The sequence below is a fragment of the Bicyclus anynana genome, chromosome 12, assembly GCF_947172395.1.
Source record: "Bicyclus anynana chromosome 12, ilBicAnyn1.1, whole genome shotgun sequence".
NCBI classification, from domain to species: Eukaryota; Metazoa; Arthropoda; class Insecta; order Lepidoptera; family Nymphalidae; genus Bicyclus; species Bicyclus anynana.
The window spans coordinates 12657149-12675782 of record NC_069094.1 but is presented as its reverse complement, the minus strand read 5'-3'; the positions used below and the strand labels follow the sequence as shown (position 1 = coordinate 12675782).

The window sequence follows — 18634 nt, the reverse complement described above, 5'->3', positions numbered from 1 at the left end:
CATTCGGTTCTTACCCACTTTCACACCCCACAACTTTTAAACGGCTGAACCGTTTTTCATCAAACATGTCTAAGAACAATTGCACATAAGTCACCTTTAATGCAAAAAAAAACTAAATCAAAATCACATCATCCGTTCTGCGGCTATGGAGCCATAGACAGACTGACAGACAGACAGCCCCTCTTTTTGCGTGGGTGGTTAAAAAAAGGGAAAACAAGTCTCATCCAAGAAAGTCCATATAAAAGGACGATATAAATTCCTAATAATTTAATAAAAGGACACGTTTTGGGGATAATAATAAAATTCGCTAGTTTATTGAAATGTCATCCCTTATATAGCCCGTAACAACCCCACATATCTGGATAACCAAATAATATTCAACCCGCGTTCAGTAAATTATTTTATCCTTTTCTTTTAATAATATTCTGAATTTGGCTCTCAACCAATGATATTTCATACTATAGATATGTTGCGTGCCTACAAGATCATCGCATAAAGTGATCCGAATTTAGCTACTCCACTGAAGATGGAGAGTGATTTGGAAAAACACTCATATGGCACGATTAAATGATTAGGTTATGAAAATCCTCCAAGGACTCAAGAAGTTAAAGTAAACAACTTTAGAAACATTTAATAATCAAACTGTACCAAGAGCACATAATGGCGAGAAACCATCAATGCGTTGCTTTACGTTGCATAGTCCTAGCTCCGTTACGTCGACACTGCATCGTTACCGATACATTTATTTATTTATTTATTATTCAACAAAAAACACATTTCAATTAAGCCTAACCATAGTGCAACACGAACAGTTGGTTTTACTGTGCACTGGTTATTATTACATAATACAATATTTAAGTACAAAAATAATTAAATGGTAAGCTACATTAAAGCGTCGTAACGTCCCAGGCGACGTTACAACGGACGTCGGACGTCATTTGTTTTGCATGCATTGTTAAGACTGTCTTTGTGCGTGCATCGCCTTCTAGCGCTGCAACGTCGTGTGTCACTGCGACGCAAATGTGGCATTTAATGCGTTGCCCCGTTGCAACGACACATAGTCAAATTCAAAATTCAAATTCAATTTTCATTTATTTCAATTAGGCCTAATTTACAAGCACTTTTGAAAATTTATGTCATGATTTTAATGATGGTAATTGAAGTCGAAAACTTAAAATTGAAGTTACGAGGGTTCCAAAGCGCCTCGGTCTGACAAGAATCCACAACAAACTCAGCCAAGGTTTATTTTTTTTGTTTACCACACACACTAATGAGGCATCGCCTGCAGTATTCAACATACAGTACAGTACAGTACAGTACAGTAGTATGAGATGATATTTTTCTCAGCTAATAATGTAGAGAGCGGTTCTCTGAGCATTTATTACTACGTGTAGTACCCAGGGGTGTAATTAATTAGCCAGCGGGACTGCTAGCAGCGTGCGTCCCAGCTGCATACTTTTATTTATTCGACCATAGTAAAAGTCATTTGTTACAGCGTTTAAATTTTAAAACTGGCTTCATGAAATATTTTTCTTTCACTTCTTAAGAGTGTGCAATATGTAATTTGGTGGTTACAAATGGTTCTGGATCTCAGATTCTGGAAAAGTTAGGAGCCTGATATTTGGGTAAATGATATTTCAAAGTGTTAGCTTCGTTATGACTATACAAAATACACAATTTGTAAAACTTTTCTCAATAGTTTATTTTTTTGAAAAATACATGTTTTGCTCACATTTTGCTTTCAATCTCAGGAAATACAAACTTATTTTCTTACATTTTTGTTTTGTATAGAAAATTAGGTATATATCTTGAACATGGCCATTTTGTTTTTCGTTATGTTGTTTAATTTACTTGCAATTAGGTTAAAATGGTTTTGGCGCTCACGTCATAAAATTTGCGTCGCGCGTCAATCGCTCCGTGCTTTTCACTCACGTGAAAGTCATAATTCGGTGTCTCGCTAGCGCTTCGAATTTTATCCATATCGTACCGACGTGCTGCGCGCTCTTAAAGAAGAAGAAGAAAAGATAAGTAGTCTTGCAAAATAGAAGATCTCTTTTATTCTCTCTTTCGTGAGAATGTAAGCTGAATAGCGGGTGTGTGTTTTCATTAATTTTCGGGTACAGATAATACTGATGCACTTTCATGTGAGATTACCTGTTCTACGTATTAAGTTGTGTTTGTTTATTTCGGTTTAATATTAATTGCATATTTCTTAAATCTTTTTTTTTTAATATACGATGTAGTAACAAAACAGTACAAAGGCTGTCTTTCTGGTAAAGCAGTCATCTTCTGGAGAAAGTTGCCTTATAAAATTAAACCTGTGTATAGAAATATATACGAATTGAAATACACCTTTTCATACAATAACTATCCAATATCAATGTCAGACTTTGAACGAATCATATTGTACTAGCCTAGCCGTGAATAGAACTTGTGTTGGCGGATTTCAGCTTTCCTTAAGAACTTTCATTGTAGGTACTGTCAAACAGCGGCGTGCACTAGGTTTTAACTAGAGGAGGAATGTACATAGGTTCGAACTTCGAACTCAAGTTCTCAGGTTAGGCAGTGCATTTATGCATCCATAAAGTGCACGTCAATGCTAGCAGATTCCCCGTGATTTCACCGGCGTAGTTCCCGTTTCCGTAAGAATCTACACTTATATTATAAAGCTGAAGAACTTGTTTATTTGTTTGCTTGGACGCACTAATAACGGACGGACGAACCGATAAAAATATAAAAATAGGGTTTTTATTTGAATGTTTTTTTGAGAAGTAGCAGGTACATATACCTGCTACTTCTGAAAGCCACGTGATCCAAACTCCATGACTGCCTGTTGTATCTATAGTAGGATCATGAGCTAAGAAACTTAAAGCCTTAGACTAATAATCTATAGACCCGCAAAACCTAACAATTTTTCTCTCCTAACGTAAGCTACTTCTAGGCTATGTGAGCGTAAGAGCTAATTTAGCTTCCGCCACACGCACAAGCGTATACTTATCGTAGCGCAACGATGCGTCAAGGGCTCCCATTGGCAGGGTACATAAAACGGCTTACGAATCCTGAGACTATCTATGAGTTATAAATCTATGCTTAAAGCTTTACAAAATTACGTAGGTGTGCCCATCACAGGATTTTTCTCTGTATTGTAGTCGCTGTGAATAGATTTTGAGTAGGCGTCCTTTTAGCTTAACTCAGAATTTCAGTATAGTATTTCCTTTTAAATATTTTACTGTACATTTTATATAAATAGCGTGAAATACAATAACGGATCGTCGGATTTAAAGCGCTGAAGAGTCGATCATACGTGAAAATAATTGGTGATTTATTCTGAAAACGTAAAATATATTATTAGTAACGATATTTACGTAAAAATATGATATACTAAAGTGCAGTAGGTACTGTTTATAAGAGTACATACTAGCTATCTAATAGCTAGCTAGCTGAGCTGAAAAAGTATAATAGATTTATACATATTTTAGAAGATTTGCCTAGCACCTATTCTCTGACTTGGGACATTGGGAACTTTATTGTAGTTAAGTTAAGGTATATTTTTGTTATTGACGGCCTCGTGGTACAATAAAGAGTGACCCGACCCTTACTTCAGTGCTTTATATATTCACGGCTTTGGGTACGATTCCCACAACTGGGAAGTATTTGTGTTACAAGTGTGAGTATTTTAACGTTATATAAGTATTTATATGTAGTACTAGCTGAAGCCGCGCGTTTTCACCCGCGAGGTTCTCGTTCCCGTAGGAATACGGGGATAATATATAGCCTATAGCCTTCCTCGATAAATCGGCTATCTAACACTGATAGATTTTTTCAAATCGGACTAGTAGTTTCTGAGATTAGCGCGTTCAATCAAACAAACAAACTTCAGCTTTATAATATTAGTATAGATATAAAATCTATTTTTAAAAAGTCAGATGTTTACAATACTCAATAGAAATACCCAAAACACAGGATAAGCTAACTTTGGGGCTAGATATATTGTTGTCCGTATACCTGTATTTGTTTATTTTTCATTCATACGAAATAAATTACAGTAAACTATACAGTAACCAATGAATTGACGTATTAGAAGTACCGTAAGAGTTAAGTTAAGTTATAGTACATTATGGTATAAGTCCAGTATGTTGAAAATCACAGCCGAGGCGATATTGCAGCTGGAGCCAAAGGCGAGAGCTGTAGTAAAGACGCATAGGCTGTAATTATCAAAGCGCACGTATGTCATACGACGATTTATAATACATTTGCGAGTAAACACACTTTAAATACACTTTCTGAAAATAAATTTGCATCTTCGGCAATATTCGCCAATATTATCGCCTCAGCTGAAATTTTCAACTTACGGCACTTAAATCACTTAAATAATCAAAGTGAAATTTGAATTTGTGAAAAACTATTTGTACTTTTCAATAGGTACATCAGTAAAATAGATAGAAATTCGCATTTAGTTTTAATGATCGTAGTCATACCATAGTTTGAATCACGCGTGGTCCCTACAATGTTACCAATTCGTCCAATAGTTTTGTTACAAGTTTAGAGAACGCGCAAATTCAACCATTTATACTTCGGCTCGTTTTCGAAGCAATAAAAGTCGTGGAAACTATTGTTCGAACCTTGGGGATTTAGAAATGGGTAGACGAATAGGCGGAATCTATTCTAATATTATAAAGCTGAAGAGTTTGTTTGTTTGTTAACTTGAACGCGCCAATCTCAGGAACTACTGGTCCGATTTGAAAAATTATTTCAGTGTTAGATAGCCCACTTATTCAGAAATGTTATAAGCTACATATTATCCCAGTATTCATATGGGAACGGAAACCACGCGGATGAAACCGCGCAGCGTCAGCTAGTAGAATCATATAATCAAACTTACAATGTTTATTATGTTAAGTCAGTCATATAAGATTACTCATGTGCATTCCATTACGTCCGAACTTCCCTTCGCTCAATATTATTTTCTTTTTATATAAAACCTGTTAAATTTCTTGGTTGGTGCGAGGCTTCGGCCGTGGCTAGTTACCACACTACAGACAAAGACATACCGCCAAGAGACTTAGCTTTCCGGTACGATGTCATGTAGAAACCGGTAGGGGTGTGGATTTTTATCCTACTCCTAACAAGTTAGCCCGCTTCCATCTTAGATTGCATCATCACTTACCATCAGGTGAGATTGTAGTCAAGGGCTAACTTGTAAAGAATAAAAAACTACCACGCGGACGAAGTCGCAGGCGTTAGTAGTAATCAAATAATAATATTAACAACATTAACATTAATTCACTTAACAAGGCGCTGCGATACATATTTAGTATGGCAGCGCCTCGTCAAGTGTGCGTTAACCCTAACTCTGTGCTCGTAGGTGTAAATGGATGACAATAGGGTCGTTCTGAAGCCCACGTTCGATTTTATCTTACAATAGGATGTTGCTTAGCCATTAGGTGGAAGAAGTACCTACATTAGCCTCGTTCAGATTTTTATTATAACATATTCTTCGTAATACAATGCTTTTAAAATGTGTGCTGCACTTTTCACGTGGACATTTTATTAAGTGCATAGTGTCCATAGCCTTTTAATAAAAAATATTTTATGGATTATTTGATAATGTAACAGGATTTTCAATAGCTCAACAAGCGGTCGGACTCTTCACCGAGGGGTGGTGGATCGATCCCCGCCCCGTTGGTCTATTGTCGTACCCACTCCTAATACAGTCTTTCCTGACTAGTTGCACGAGAATGGTAATATTGGTCATATTTAATAGATATGACAAATATACTTTAAAAAATAATTTAAACATACCTAATTTTATAAAGGCTAAAGTTCGTCAGTCTATGAGCGTATATAAAGCGTACATATACAGGGTGTCCCGTAATACGCAAGTGCAACGCAATTATTTAAATCTTATTTGGTAAGTACCACGATAAAACGACGATATTTTTAATGTCGATATTTCGACCCAGTTGCATGGATCGTGGTCACGACGGGACTGAAGTTGCGAGATGCGAAGTTGACAGCAGCTGTTAGGGGCAGCTGGATCGATCTCTTTCTTGTTCTATTTTCTCCTTTTTCAACAACCTCACGTTCTTCTCTGTTTAGGCAAACCGCACTCACGACATCGCTTTTTTTGTTATTAGGATAAAAAACAACGACCCGCAAAAGTCTGCGATAGCTGATCACATTCTACATCTGCCCCTAATACCTGATGTCAACTTCGCATCTCACAACTTCAGTCCCGTCGTGACCACGATCCATAAAAGTGGGTCGAAATATCGACATTAAAAATTTCGTCGTCTTAAAAATGTTCATAATAAACAATCACGAAATAAGTTTAAAATCATTCATTTTGGTAAGTTTAGAATAAATCCGTAGGCTGACTAAACTTCTTGGATTTTTCAAATTTTTCTAAGTTGAATCAGTTTATTGACGCTGTTGTTGCTGTAAATAAATTTGAAAAGCTTATACTATTTTGTTTAAAAGTTCATGTAGTTAAAAGCATTTTGTTAAGTGCTAAAGTGGGTCGAGGCACCGGGGAATCAACTTACTAGGAATATTATGGTGTGTGGTTAAACTAATTCAAATTATTTTATTTCGTTTATAAACGACTAGCGGACACCCGAGTCGAAATTCAGTTTACAAATAACGCGCAGAACATTGATTTTTCCGGGATAAAACTTCCCCTAAATCCATTCAGAGATTTTTGTCCTGAAAGAGTATAGTTCGAACCTACACCCCGCGGAATGGGAGGCAGAGGTCTCATCCACTGGGCTATCACGCCTCTCTAAGTCTAAGTTGTTTATACTTAGAGAGTACCTAGTACTAACATTATAAAGAGGACATTTCACTTTGTTTGTTGCGAATAGGCTCCGAAACTACTGGGCATGTTTTTGCCAAAGGAATGCTACATCTGTGAGTAACATATATTATTTTATATCCATATTAAAACTACGCAGGTGAAACCACGGAGGTTCTGCTAGTGACATAATAATTGTTGGGCACGTGTTACGTGCGTGATATTAATTAAATGTTACCTAACCTCATAAACGTCTAATCTGAATTCTGTTTCAAGTATGATTATGTTAAGCCTCTCATTTAGGGCCGTTGTGAATTTTAAATAAATACGGGAAGGATCAAAAAACATTGGGCTTAACATTTTATAGTAAGACATTAGTTAGATAAGTGCCATTTGTGAATAAAGAGAAAGTATGTGGCCTATTTGCGTCAACGATGTGTTGCTATGTTGACCTAAGCCTTTTATCTTGACTGTAAATCCCATACTGGTGGCTATAAATCTATGTGTATTTTTTACTCCACTGCACTACGAGTAAAAGGACATTTATGTTTTTCGGTCATGTGCAAGAATTTTGTTATTTCGTTTGTATTTTTTCTCGTAAAAAGAGATAGACCAGGCGCTGTGAGGTATTGAGTGTGCAAAATAGTTATGAGGACCGCATTCTGCTCACAGTTTTGAATTTAGAAAAGTATGTAGATTATAATGATGCATGTTACTAGGAGGTAAGTTGTTGTTGTGACCGGGCGACGGATTTGAGGAGCACCGCCCGTATATAATTATAAATAAATAATAAAATAAATATACTTGAACAATACCTACACACATCACTATCAAGCCCCAAAGTAAACGTAGTTTGCTAACATTTTTGTACGCAGGTATTCCATTTTGATCGCGTGCTTATTAGAGGGTGCTTAATGATTGCATCAAGGCTACATATGTTAGAGACGCCTCTGTTGATCCACTTTTTTTATACCCCATCCCGTTCAATATCGAGTATATGGACTGAACAAACTGCTTTGTATTTAAATTTGTATGTATTCTGGCAACAGCCAGACTCATAATCTGCATGCTTTCCGAGTTGAAAACCGTGAACAGAATGCGCTCATCATATTATGCATATTCAACTCCTCAGAGCGCCTAGTCTAAGAGGTTTTTTATGCTTGACGCGTCAGTCTGTGTGTTTGCTCTTTTACAAAAACGTTTTATATTAAACCTGTAGATACGCCTACGAAAAATACACCGTAGTGTTGAGCGTTATTGGATGCTGCCAAATGTTTTTCATCCCGTGCGTGAATGATCAAAGCCTGTTCAAAGGGTTATTCTCTATAGCTCAAAGCACTTCACTCACATATCCGTGTTGATAGAATAGAATAGAATAGAAAACACTTTATTTGTTAACACTGAAAACTTAAAACTAATACACATCTTGATACTTATAGCTACAAATATATAAATAATATAGAATTAAATGTATTGTGCCAATAAAATGGATCCGAATCAGCTAGAATGTTGCAGGTACAACAGTTTACAGTACCTACAACGCTGATATTCTGCCAAATCCTATTGAGGGAAGAACATAACGAAGAAGCTTAGAAGAAGGTTAGAAGAAAGTTATAAAATTAATATGTAATAATTAAATAGAGAAAGCAGTGTAAAGCCAGTATGAAAGATAACAAAAGTTATAAATAAATGTTATTAAAGAAGCCCAATTCGAAATTATTTTTAATAAAATAGCAGTTGGCTTTAACACACACGTGTTTCGATTGTGTTTACGGTCTTGAAACGTTTGTTTGCATGTTTGTTTTTAGCAGGATTAATTAATTTGTATTGCCAAACAACGTGGCAATATTGCCAGCCTTCGGGCCACTTTACCAATGAACATCGATTCGGACACATTCTACGACGTCCGAGTCTTTAGATATAATTGAAATTTAATATAATTTCCTTTTTTATTTTTATAATATGTTGTTAATAAAATAGCTGTAGATAGTTAAGTTAAGTACCTACGTAATAATAATATCATTGTAAAACTAAACAAATAATAGCGGGATTATTTTACAATAAATAATTTAAAAAGTAAAATCTGTTTTTTTTTTTGAAATTGTAAAGCTACATAAATAACATAGAATGCTAAAGTATATTCATAATTCCGTGGGTAAAACCTATATAAGTACTACCAGTTTAGAAAGTGATATCTACTTAGAAAATCCATGAAAATAAATCAGCAGCAACCCTATGAAAATGTAATAAAAAACGTGACATGTAATATTTTTTTCAATAAAAGATACAATAACAAACCAACCAATCAACAGCGAAACTCAGTTTCTAAAATATTAAGCCTTAATTCAACTACACTAATAATAATTACATATGTTCGCCTGACATACAAATCACGATGGGTAAATAATATCGACCATGAGTCCAACAATGGAAGGAGGGTTTTATTACACCATAAAAGGGGTATAAAATATGTCCTTTAGCTTCTATTAGGGTGCTTTCCACGTATCACTCATATTCACTCACACTCAGGGTCACTTAAGAAAAGGCAGATTTCAGGTTTCAGAATAAGAAAGCTACGGATAAAATGGTGAATTTTTCTTTTAAGACACAATACACATCTTTTTGAAAGAGTGTCAGATTATAGATGTTTGATACACTTCTGTAATTTTTTTTTGATGATTCAGTAATTTGTTTCAAAAATATATAAAACGAGTATATGATTTTTAGTTTGGTACTCGTGGCCACCTTTCGATGCTGTCACCAGACCAGCTCTAAGGCTTATACATTGTATATTGCTGCGTATTCAATGAAGATACGAAGCCCAATCGAAATTCAGGAAGAGTCTCGGCTAGCGCTTGCCTCCAATACGCTGTTGTCAATAACTGGGGGTGCATTATAAAGGTGCTATTTCAGCATTTTGGGTAAAAAGAATTGCTTATGTGTCCTATATATTTTTACATAACAAATAAGGATAGAACCGTCAATACAGAGATCTCAATAAGATAACGCGCGTCCCTACTTCATAGATGAATGGATGATAAATCGCCGTAATACAGTGTCATCAGCTTGAGAGAGGCGTTCAATAGGGTTCTTTTACATCCTGACTGATACTGATTACGATATCGCGATAAACGGTGTATAAAAGTATAGGGGAAAGGTAGTGGCAGAAAATGTATTTCTATGCTTTTAATGGTAGTTAGTAAACTTAATATTTAGGGTGTAAATAGTTATTATTTATAATATAGACAGCAATATTAATTTTAAAAGTCCTGAAACTGGTTCAGCAGTTTCCGCTGACCGCCCGCGCGAGTAAAAATGAGCTATTTTCCTCTATAGATATAAAAAAAAACCTCTAGGGGCAGCACCGAGGGATAGAGGGAGCACCGATTCACAAATGTGTTGAATTTTCTATTGAAATCACCATAAATGCCAATGACATTTTGTTTTCATGACCGTGTGCTTTAAAGTAAAATTTACTCATTGTATCCCGGGATGCTTGAAACTCTAATCACCTAGGGGCTTTCCAGAAGGGTTGTTTATGAAATTAAAAGAAAGCAAAGAAGGTTAATTCAATATTCAGCCTCTGTTTTAATGCTGAATGCTGGTTTGTGGGAGATTGTTCACTTCACGGCTATGAATTTTGTCACTTAAGCCTCGATGACACGGGGTGAGTTTACAAGCTACAATCAATCCAGTAGATCGCTAGCAGCTTGTATGCTTAAACTTGTAAAGAATGAAAAAAAATAGAAAATAACAAATAAATAGACTCTAGATAAGACTTTCTTCTTTTCTTTCTTTTCTCTCTCCAATAAAAATGAAATGTTTCAATCATACATCAGCAGAAGCAACTGAACCCGCAACAGCGTTTTTATTGCTATGGTAACGCAGAAGTGTGTTGTACAATCAGAAACATTCTAATTACTCGCATCCATGCGCTAAATGCAGTCTGTACTTTGATATCTCTCCTGTTAAGACATCAAAGACTGTTACGTACGTAGGTACGAACTAATTAGTTGGCTGTGGTAATGTGGTTACGAGCTATCTACAATTGAATATAAATGTCATAAGTTATGATCATATGACATTAAGGGTGTTTTTACACCAGAGATGTGCTACGTTGATGTAGATGCGTTTGCACCAGTCTGCGTGCTATAGATGCGTGCTATGGATGCGTGCTATGGATGCGTGCTATGGATGCGTGCTATATTTAGATGCTGGCTATGGATGCGTGCTATAGATGTCTGTTATGGGCCGATATCTATCGATACATTGCAAACTAGCTAACTAACTTAGCTCGTGCTGCGCCTGTTTCTCGCACACTTACTAAGCTATGTATTGGTGGAAACTGTCACATATTTTCGTAGCGTAGATTTCACATCTTCGCAGCATAGCACATCTCTGGTGGAAAAGCACCCTTAATGTAGTAAATAACGTCATATAATTTATTACAATGAAATGCAATATAATAGGTATATGCTCAATACTTATAAAATTAAGATGTAAAGTTTATGGTGTTGTAAGGATAGTCTCTGGATCTATTGAACCGATTTTGAAAATTCTTTTACTTTGTGAGTGTCTTATGCAATATTTAATCTCCGTATTCTTAGGGAAACGGGAACTAAGCGGGTGAACCGCGGGGCGTTGGCTAGTTTTAGTTTTACAGCCCACATTTGATTATAATAATGGTCTTTATTTAATACATAACCAAACTGGAAATCAAACGCAGTAGGTAAAAGCACAACGCCAAGGCATAAACAAAATTAAGGCGTTACCTAATAAAAGGTTCACTAATAATGAATAATGATGGTGTTCCATATAAATTCGTTTGAGAATTTTGTGTTAATATGTTTTTATTAAATTTTTTAGGGTTGGCGGGAGCATCGTGGTCCGGAAAAACTGATGTCATGGTTTTCCCGAGTTCGTCGCTACCCTATCACGTCGCATAAAATCATCGATCCAAACGAAGGTAATTAGCAACTACTTAATCTTTATATTTTTCAATTTAAGTTGAGATGTTTCAATTTTCAGTGGTAAAAGTCCAGTGACTTTATGAATGATCACAAAAACAACAACAAAAAATGGAAGTGACTAATATCATCAACTCATATTCGGCTCACTGCTGAGCTCGAGTCTCCTCTTAGAATGAGAGGGGTTAGGTAAATAGTCCGCCACGCTGGCCCAGTGCGGATTGGCAGACTTCACACATGCAGAGGATTAAAAAAATTCTCCGCTATGCAGGTTTCCTCGCGATGCTTTCCTTCACCGTTCGAGGCACGTGATTTTTTTTTAATGCACACAACTGAAAATTGGAGGTGCATGCCCCGGGCAAGTGACAATTTACTTTTATTTAAAAAAAATTAAAAAGATTTCTTTTTTTATATTTTCTTTTTAATTTTTTTTTGACAAACATTATAACCGTGTGGATGAATATATTCGAAAGAAAGGATGATGTTTCCTTTAAATAGTAAAAAAATTAGATCTCGTATAAACGCAGTGATAATAGAAGAAGAAAAAATAAATAGTGAAAAACTAAACGTACAATTAAAAGATTAAAATATATATTTATATTTTATATGAAAATGTTCGTTTATCACCAGCTGGCCGATTCCCTATTTATTATCAACCTATTAAAAAAACATTAAATCAATTGACAAAACGTCATTAATCTACTGTATGATATCCACCAGTAAGCACCGGATGACATTTTGGCTGGTGGGAGGCTTCGGCCGTGGCTAGTTACCACCCTACCGGCAAAGACGTACCGCCAAGCGGTTTAGCGTTCCGGTACGATGCCGTGTAGAAACCGAAAGGAGTGTGGATTTTCATCCTCCTCCTAACAAGTTGGCCCGCTTCCATCTTAGACTGCATCATCACTTACCATCAGGTGAGATTGTAGTCAAGGGCTAACTTGTAAAGCATAAAAAAAAATTACATACAATCTCAATTTAGTATATGTCAACTAGCATACGTCAAAGATCAGCTGGCTATATAAATGTTTTGTTTGAATAACGATCATTAATATACATTCTTAGAAACATAAACTAAGCAAACACAACATGGATTATAATAATATAAAATAGCGGGTAGTTCTGAATACATTAACATACGGTTTACATTCATGAAACCTAAAGGTTACGCTTATTACAACAGTCTTATACAGGGTGCTTTTGAGTGTTTCCCATAAATTCAAGTGTTTACAAGTCCACTTATAGGATCCGAACTGCAATACTGAGTTTTTTAATTAAAAAAAGAACTTTTTTTTGTTTTTATACAAAGTAATTCAAATAATTTCGCCTATCTATGTAGCACACGCTTTGATCTATCCTTACATTTTAAAATACGTAATCGTAGTGGTAAGACTGTCGATATCGACGAGATATTGCAACTGGTACTCTGTCTATTTACGTCTATTTACAAAAGAAATATTTTTTAGACAGATAATTTATCTATATCTACTAATAGTAATTATTTCATTGTTTTTTTGTTTGTTTGTTTGCATCGAATAGACTCTGAAACTACTGAACCGATTTGAAAAATTCTTTTACTGTTGGGAAGTTACTATCCCCGAGTGCTATAGGCTAGATTTATTCTCGTACTCCTAAGTGAACGGGAACCACGCGGGTGAAACCACGCGGCGTCTGCAAGTTTAAAATGTGTTTTGCCTAGATTGCTTCCTGGTAACATCTGAAGAAGGGGAACTGTTCTTCAAATCACCGTCAGATGAGCCGGTGGTGTGCGGCATCTACATGATCACTGATCCCGACAAGAGGATTCAGGTTATCTTCAACTATCTGGACGTACCTTGCGAGAACGGTGGTTTGGTTGCGGTGAGTTAATTTTTTTTTATTTTATAACAATTTTTCGGCTGGTGAGAGGCTTCGGCCGTGGCTAGTTACCACCCTACCGGCAAAGACGTACCTCCAAGCGATTTAGCGTTCTGGTACGATGCCGTGTAGAAACCAAAAGGGGTGTGGATTGTCTTCCAACTCCTAACAAGTTAGCCCGCTCCCATCTTAGATTACATCATCACTTACCATCAGGTGATATTGTGGTCAAGGGCTTACTTGTAAAGAATAAAAAAAAAATCAAAAAAAGAAGTTCCTATTAATCTTGAAAGTGTTTAAGTTAGTGCAAAACGTCAACCAAAAAGGAAAAAACAAAGGAAATTTCACACATAAATCTGCTTGTCAACCACTAAGAGATGTCATCGTTCACGGTCTCTGTTTGTTCTTGAAAAGCAAGTTTTGAAATAAAAATTCATTAATTAATGACCTATATGACGCGAAGAGAGAGCAATTGCTTAAAAATATTTTTTTTTAATTTTATTTCAATCTTAATATTATGAGACTTTTACCGATACCGATACGCTACTGCTGTATGTTTGAATGAAATATTTCAATCAAACATTCATCGTTGGCTTAAGATGAGAAATATTTATATTCAAATGAACACTTTAATAGAGATCTAATAATTAGAATGAATTATTCAGTTTCAATAAGAACTCATAATTATTATTTTCTATTCCAAAGCAAATTTAATTAACAGGGTGAAGTTTTCAGTGACAAGATAATAAATTAGTTCTGAGAAGCAAGGGCGAGAAAATGAAATTGTAACTTAACACCTAACTAGATTGCAATTTATAACTTTGATCAGTAGATGTTTACAAAGTTGTTATTAGATTCTTTAACGAAAGCAACGTGACTACAAAATGGTTGTGTAATCATCTTTGTCGGGAACTGCCTTTATACTTGGAAAACTTAATTATAATATTTAATTTTCTCTCAAAGTGTGTTTACTTGGAAATATAACAATTACGCAAAATAAATCATTTATTTAAGATTATCTAGTTTAAATTTAAGTGCAAGAATCTTTTGTTCAGTTTGCCTTTACAAACCAAAAAGCATTATGAAACTTCGTCCCAGACTCTGTCTTCGTCTCTTTTCTCTTCGCAAATTCATTATTATATAAAAGAACTTGTCCAATTTGTGAATTTCATAACAACATGTCGTAATTTTATAGAAAATAATATAAGAAAATGAAAACATCTAACGTAAATTGTCTTACGTACCTACAAGATAATGGTTTTTATCCATTAGTGAGAATCGTATCAAAATTCATAGCTTGGTAAGAAATAAGAAAAGAAGTAGATAAAAGAAAGTGATATCGTTCAATACTGTATATTTACTAGCATATTAATGTAAATTGTGTAATTAAATGCATAAATTACCTGAATGGTTAAATAACTAATGAACTAAAATAAAAATTGAAATAGCCTTCCTATATTTGTCAATGTTAATGTTATGTTCTTTACATTATTATTTAATTTTTTTTTGCAAAATAATTTTACACACACACACACACATTTAAGAGAATAAATTTTCTTAACGCACGGTTAACTCCAACATCGTGGCACAAATAAATAACTTTGCTAAATTAATATCTATCATATTAACATGAATTTTACATAATACAAAATGTGTAAAGTTAACATATAAGTTAAATATGCCTTTCAACATTTAAACTTGTTAAATTCAATTATTTTAATTGATTTCCCTCATTTCTCCTTGCGTAGGCTTTATCTTTATAAGCCTGTTTTTAATGGCCCAATACACTCCAGATCTCTTCTCAATATTATGCAAGATGATTTGAGTTGACTGAAAATTCAACGTTTCATAATCCCAGGACTTGAACACACGATTTTATAACCCAAAGACGCATAGGTAAACTGTTAAACAAACAAGGCAATGGGCGTAAATTTTGGGATTGAAATAATCAAACAAGTTCAAACAGTTGCTTGTTTTTTCACTAAACAATGTGCAAACAAAAGCGCAAATTATCTGATTGTTTGATTAAAGGCGGAATTATATTTGTCTGACGTGTCGTGATGTGACGCATCAGAGCAGAATCGGTATCACATATTTTGTATGGCAACGTTTACACTCATGTGTTGTGACATGTCGTAATGGCTTCTGATGTGTCGCATACAAAATTATACTGATTCTGTTCTAATGCGTCACGACACGACTCGTCAGACAAATATAATTCCGCCTTAATACGTATTTTTTGATAGAGCTTAATCGTTTTAATATGACGTATTTGTTCGTAGTGGGTGGATGGTTGGGAACTGAACGGACAAGTCTGGCCGGCTGACTCCTGGGACGACGACCGAGTGCTGGAGTCCTGTGACAAGCGCCCACAACGTAAGCTGGTGTCGAGACAAAATGCTGCGCTCATACAGTACAGGGTACCGGCGAGAGGGAAAGGATTTGCGGTCACGATACGGCACTTGAGAAATGCGAGACGTAAGTTATTTATTTATTCATCATCATCGTTGTCAGTCGTAGGACATCCACTGCTAGACACGTCCACACTGGAGGTCTAGCCTCATAAAAGGGCTTAAAAATTCATTTATTTCAAGTAGGGTCAGTTTACAAGCACTTTTGAAACGTCAGTTGACTATTATTTTGTAAAGATTCAACCACCGGTTCGGAAGGCTGGTTCTGCTGAGAAGATCCGGCAAAAAACTCAACAGTTGCTCTTTTTAAAAAAATTATACAGTATTTTAATTACAATTTCTTATAATTTTACTTTCCGTGTGAAGGTAGAAGTTTCAAGAAAGGAATTCTATGGCCTCCAAGCACCTTTATCATCAATGTTGTAGTAACCTCGACTAAGTAAATGTATTTTAACACGTTGCTTAAAGTGCTGGATACTGTGGACTTAATAGACACATGTTCAATCTTAAGCTTCGGGACAAAGATTTGTGCAGACTCTGCCTAGAGGCAGAGGTGACGCCTCTGGACATTCTACGTAATTGCTCAGCTCTAATATATACGAAACCTCCATCTAGGGCATTTCTTCGTAAACCCTAAAGAGGTAAAACACATTCCAGCCAAGAAACTGCTTTATTACCTATCGGCAACCAGTATTGGAAGGGGAATTTAGTTAGTTGCGATCACTATAACTATCGGATGCGGTGACGTGATCCTAGGACCTCTTGAAGACCTGCAGAGCCGCAACTTCAAGAAGAAGAAGAAAATGGCTTTGAGCCGCCTGCATCCAGCAGTTCCCCGTTACCTGCTTGATGCCATTGGTCATTGTTCCAGCACCTAGGGACTTCAACGTCCATTAGTTCTTTGAACTATGTGCCCTGCTCATTGCCACTCCAGTTCTGCAACTTGTTAAGCTACGTTGGTTCTGTAGTTCATAGCCCGCTGAGTGACTCTAAGCCCTCTTATGAGGCTCGTAGCTTTAAGGAAAGATAGGTTTATACGCATAATAAATGAAATGAGAATACCCAATAAAAAAATAAACAGGATCTATCAAATGATTTATAGTCGATTTTTTCTCAATTTAGCAAAGTCACGACGTAGATGTCTTTTATGGATGGCTATCAAAGCATTTCGTGTGAGGCGGTGGCAATTTCGGTATATGATTAGCTCATCATTGGTCTAAGTACCTGTAAATAGGCTTTTACTGAGTATACGATGTGTGAAGGAAGTATTTTTAAGGTTATGAAAAACAAACTGTTTTCGTGCTAAAAATGTGTTTTAGTAATAAAACTATTACGAGTTTTTCCCCTAATATTGGAAAAGCAAAAGAGTAAGAAACTAAACTTACGTGGTTATTACCGAAGTAATAACTGTTTTGAGTCACTCCTCGTTACAGAACAGGCTTATGACTAACGTCTTCGTTCGTTCTTTAAAAATCGAGTATCTGCTGTTATCGCTGCGTTGCAAAGACTTGCGGTACTGTCGGATTCAGTGTGCTCGTGGCGTTCGAGCCGTCCACATCTCTTGTTGTGTAATTCTTTATGGGTTACTTGGGATAGTCGGGGAGAGTGGAAAAAGGGAGTTAACAGTCAAATGATCATTTAACCCTACATACAACGTTCACAAGTGCGTGCGACTTCACTCAAGGTCATTAATTAAGTTGTTTTGACAAATGTTGTGAACCTTTGTTCGACATTAGTTTTCATAATTTTGTAATATCTTCTGAGTCTGCTGAAACTAATAGTTTTTCCGCAAAGAAAGTCGCGCGCGTTTGCTATTACCCGTTTCATAATGTACCTAATGCCTAACGCTTTGTATACAGTAATTTAATGTTAATGTTACTTAACAAACGCAGACTACAGGTAAACATCTCAAACGGTTGTTATAATAGAAAAAGCAATATCGAATTTAGCGTGAAAATAGACTGTAATAATGTACAAGAGATTTATCTCAATTTTTGTATTGCGTGGGCCATATTATGATATTACACAATCTTCGCAATATTTGTTCGTGATTTGTTAGGGTATTAATATATCAAGTGTACCTATTGATTGAACGTAGAACAAAAGTGTATCTTAATCCGTAATTATATACTTGAATGAATACAATAGTGGCTCTGCGAACTATGTGGCCTGTCCATTCAGACTTCAGCTTCACGACTCGCTGAGCTAAGTTAGTGTCTTTGGTTCTTCTGCGGGGTTTGGGTCCCGAGGTACTGGAATGGTGACCCCGTACGGGCAAGCGCAGTGTTGGTCGACCACCCACTAGGTGGTCCGAGGACATCAAGCGTGTTACAGGCGGATGATGTATAGATTATGTTCGATCGGTATAAAACTTCATCATCATTATCATCCGTTGGACGCCCACAGCAGGACATAGGCCTCTTGCATAGACCTCCAAGCACAACGGCCTCGAGCCGCCAGCATCCAGCGGCTTCCTGCAACTCGCTTGATATCCTCGGTCCACCAGTCCAGTGGGGAGTCGACCAGCGCTGTGATATCCGTATGGGGTCGCCAACGTCCTTCGGCTCTTCGAACTATGTGGCCTGCCCATTGCCACTTCAGTTTCA

General features: G+C 36.1%; 1 protein-coding gene across 1 annotated transcript in view; it reads left to right on the top strand.

Moving 5' to 3' along the window:
* Window positions 1-18634, top strand: part of LOC112053576 (corticotropin-releasing factor-binding protein) — a 43285-nt gene that overhangs the window by 11137 nt on the left and 13514 nt on the right. Inside the window, exons 2-4 of the mRNA XM_024093035.2 lie at window positions 11660-11759; window positions 13460-13620; window positions 15900-16095. Of these exons, the coding sequence (XP_023948803.1) occupies window positions 11660-11759; window positions 13460-13620; window positions 15900-16095 (457 nt within the window). The remainder of the gene's footprint in view (window positions 1-11659; window positions 11760-13459; window positions 13621-15899; window positions 16096-18634) is intronic.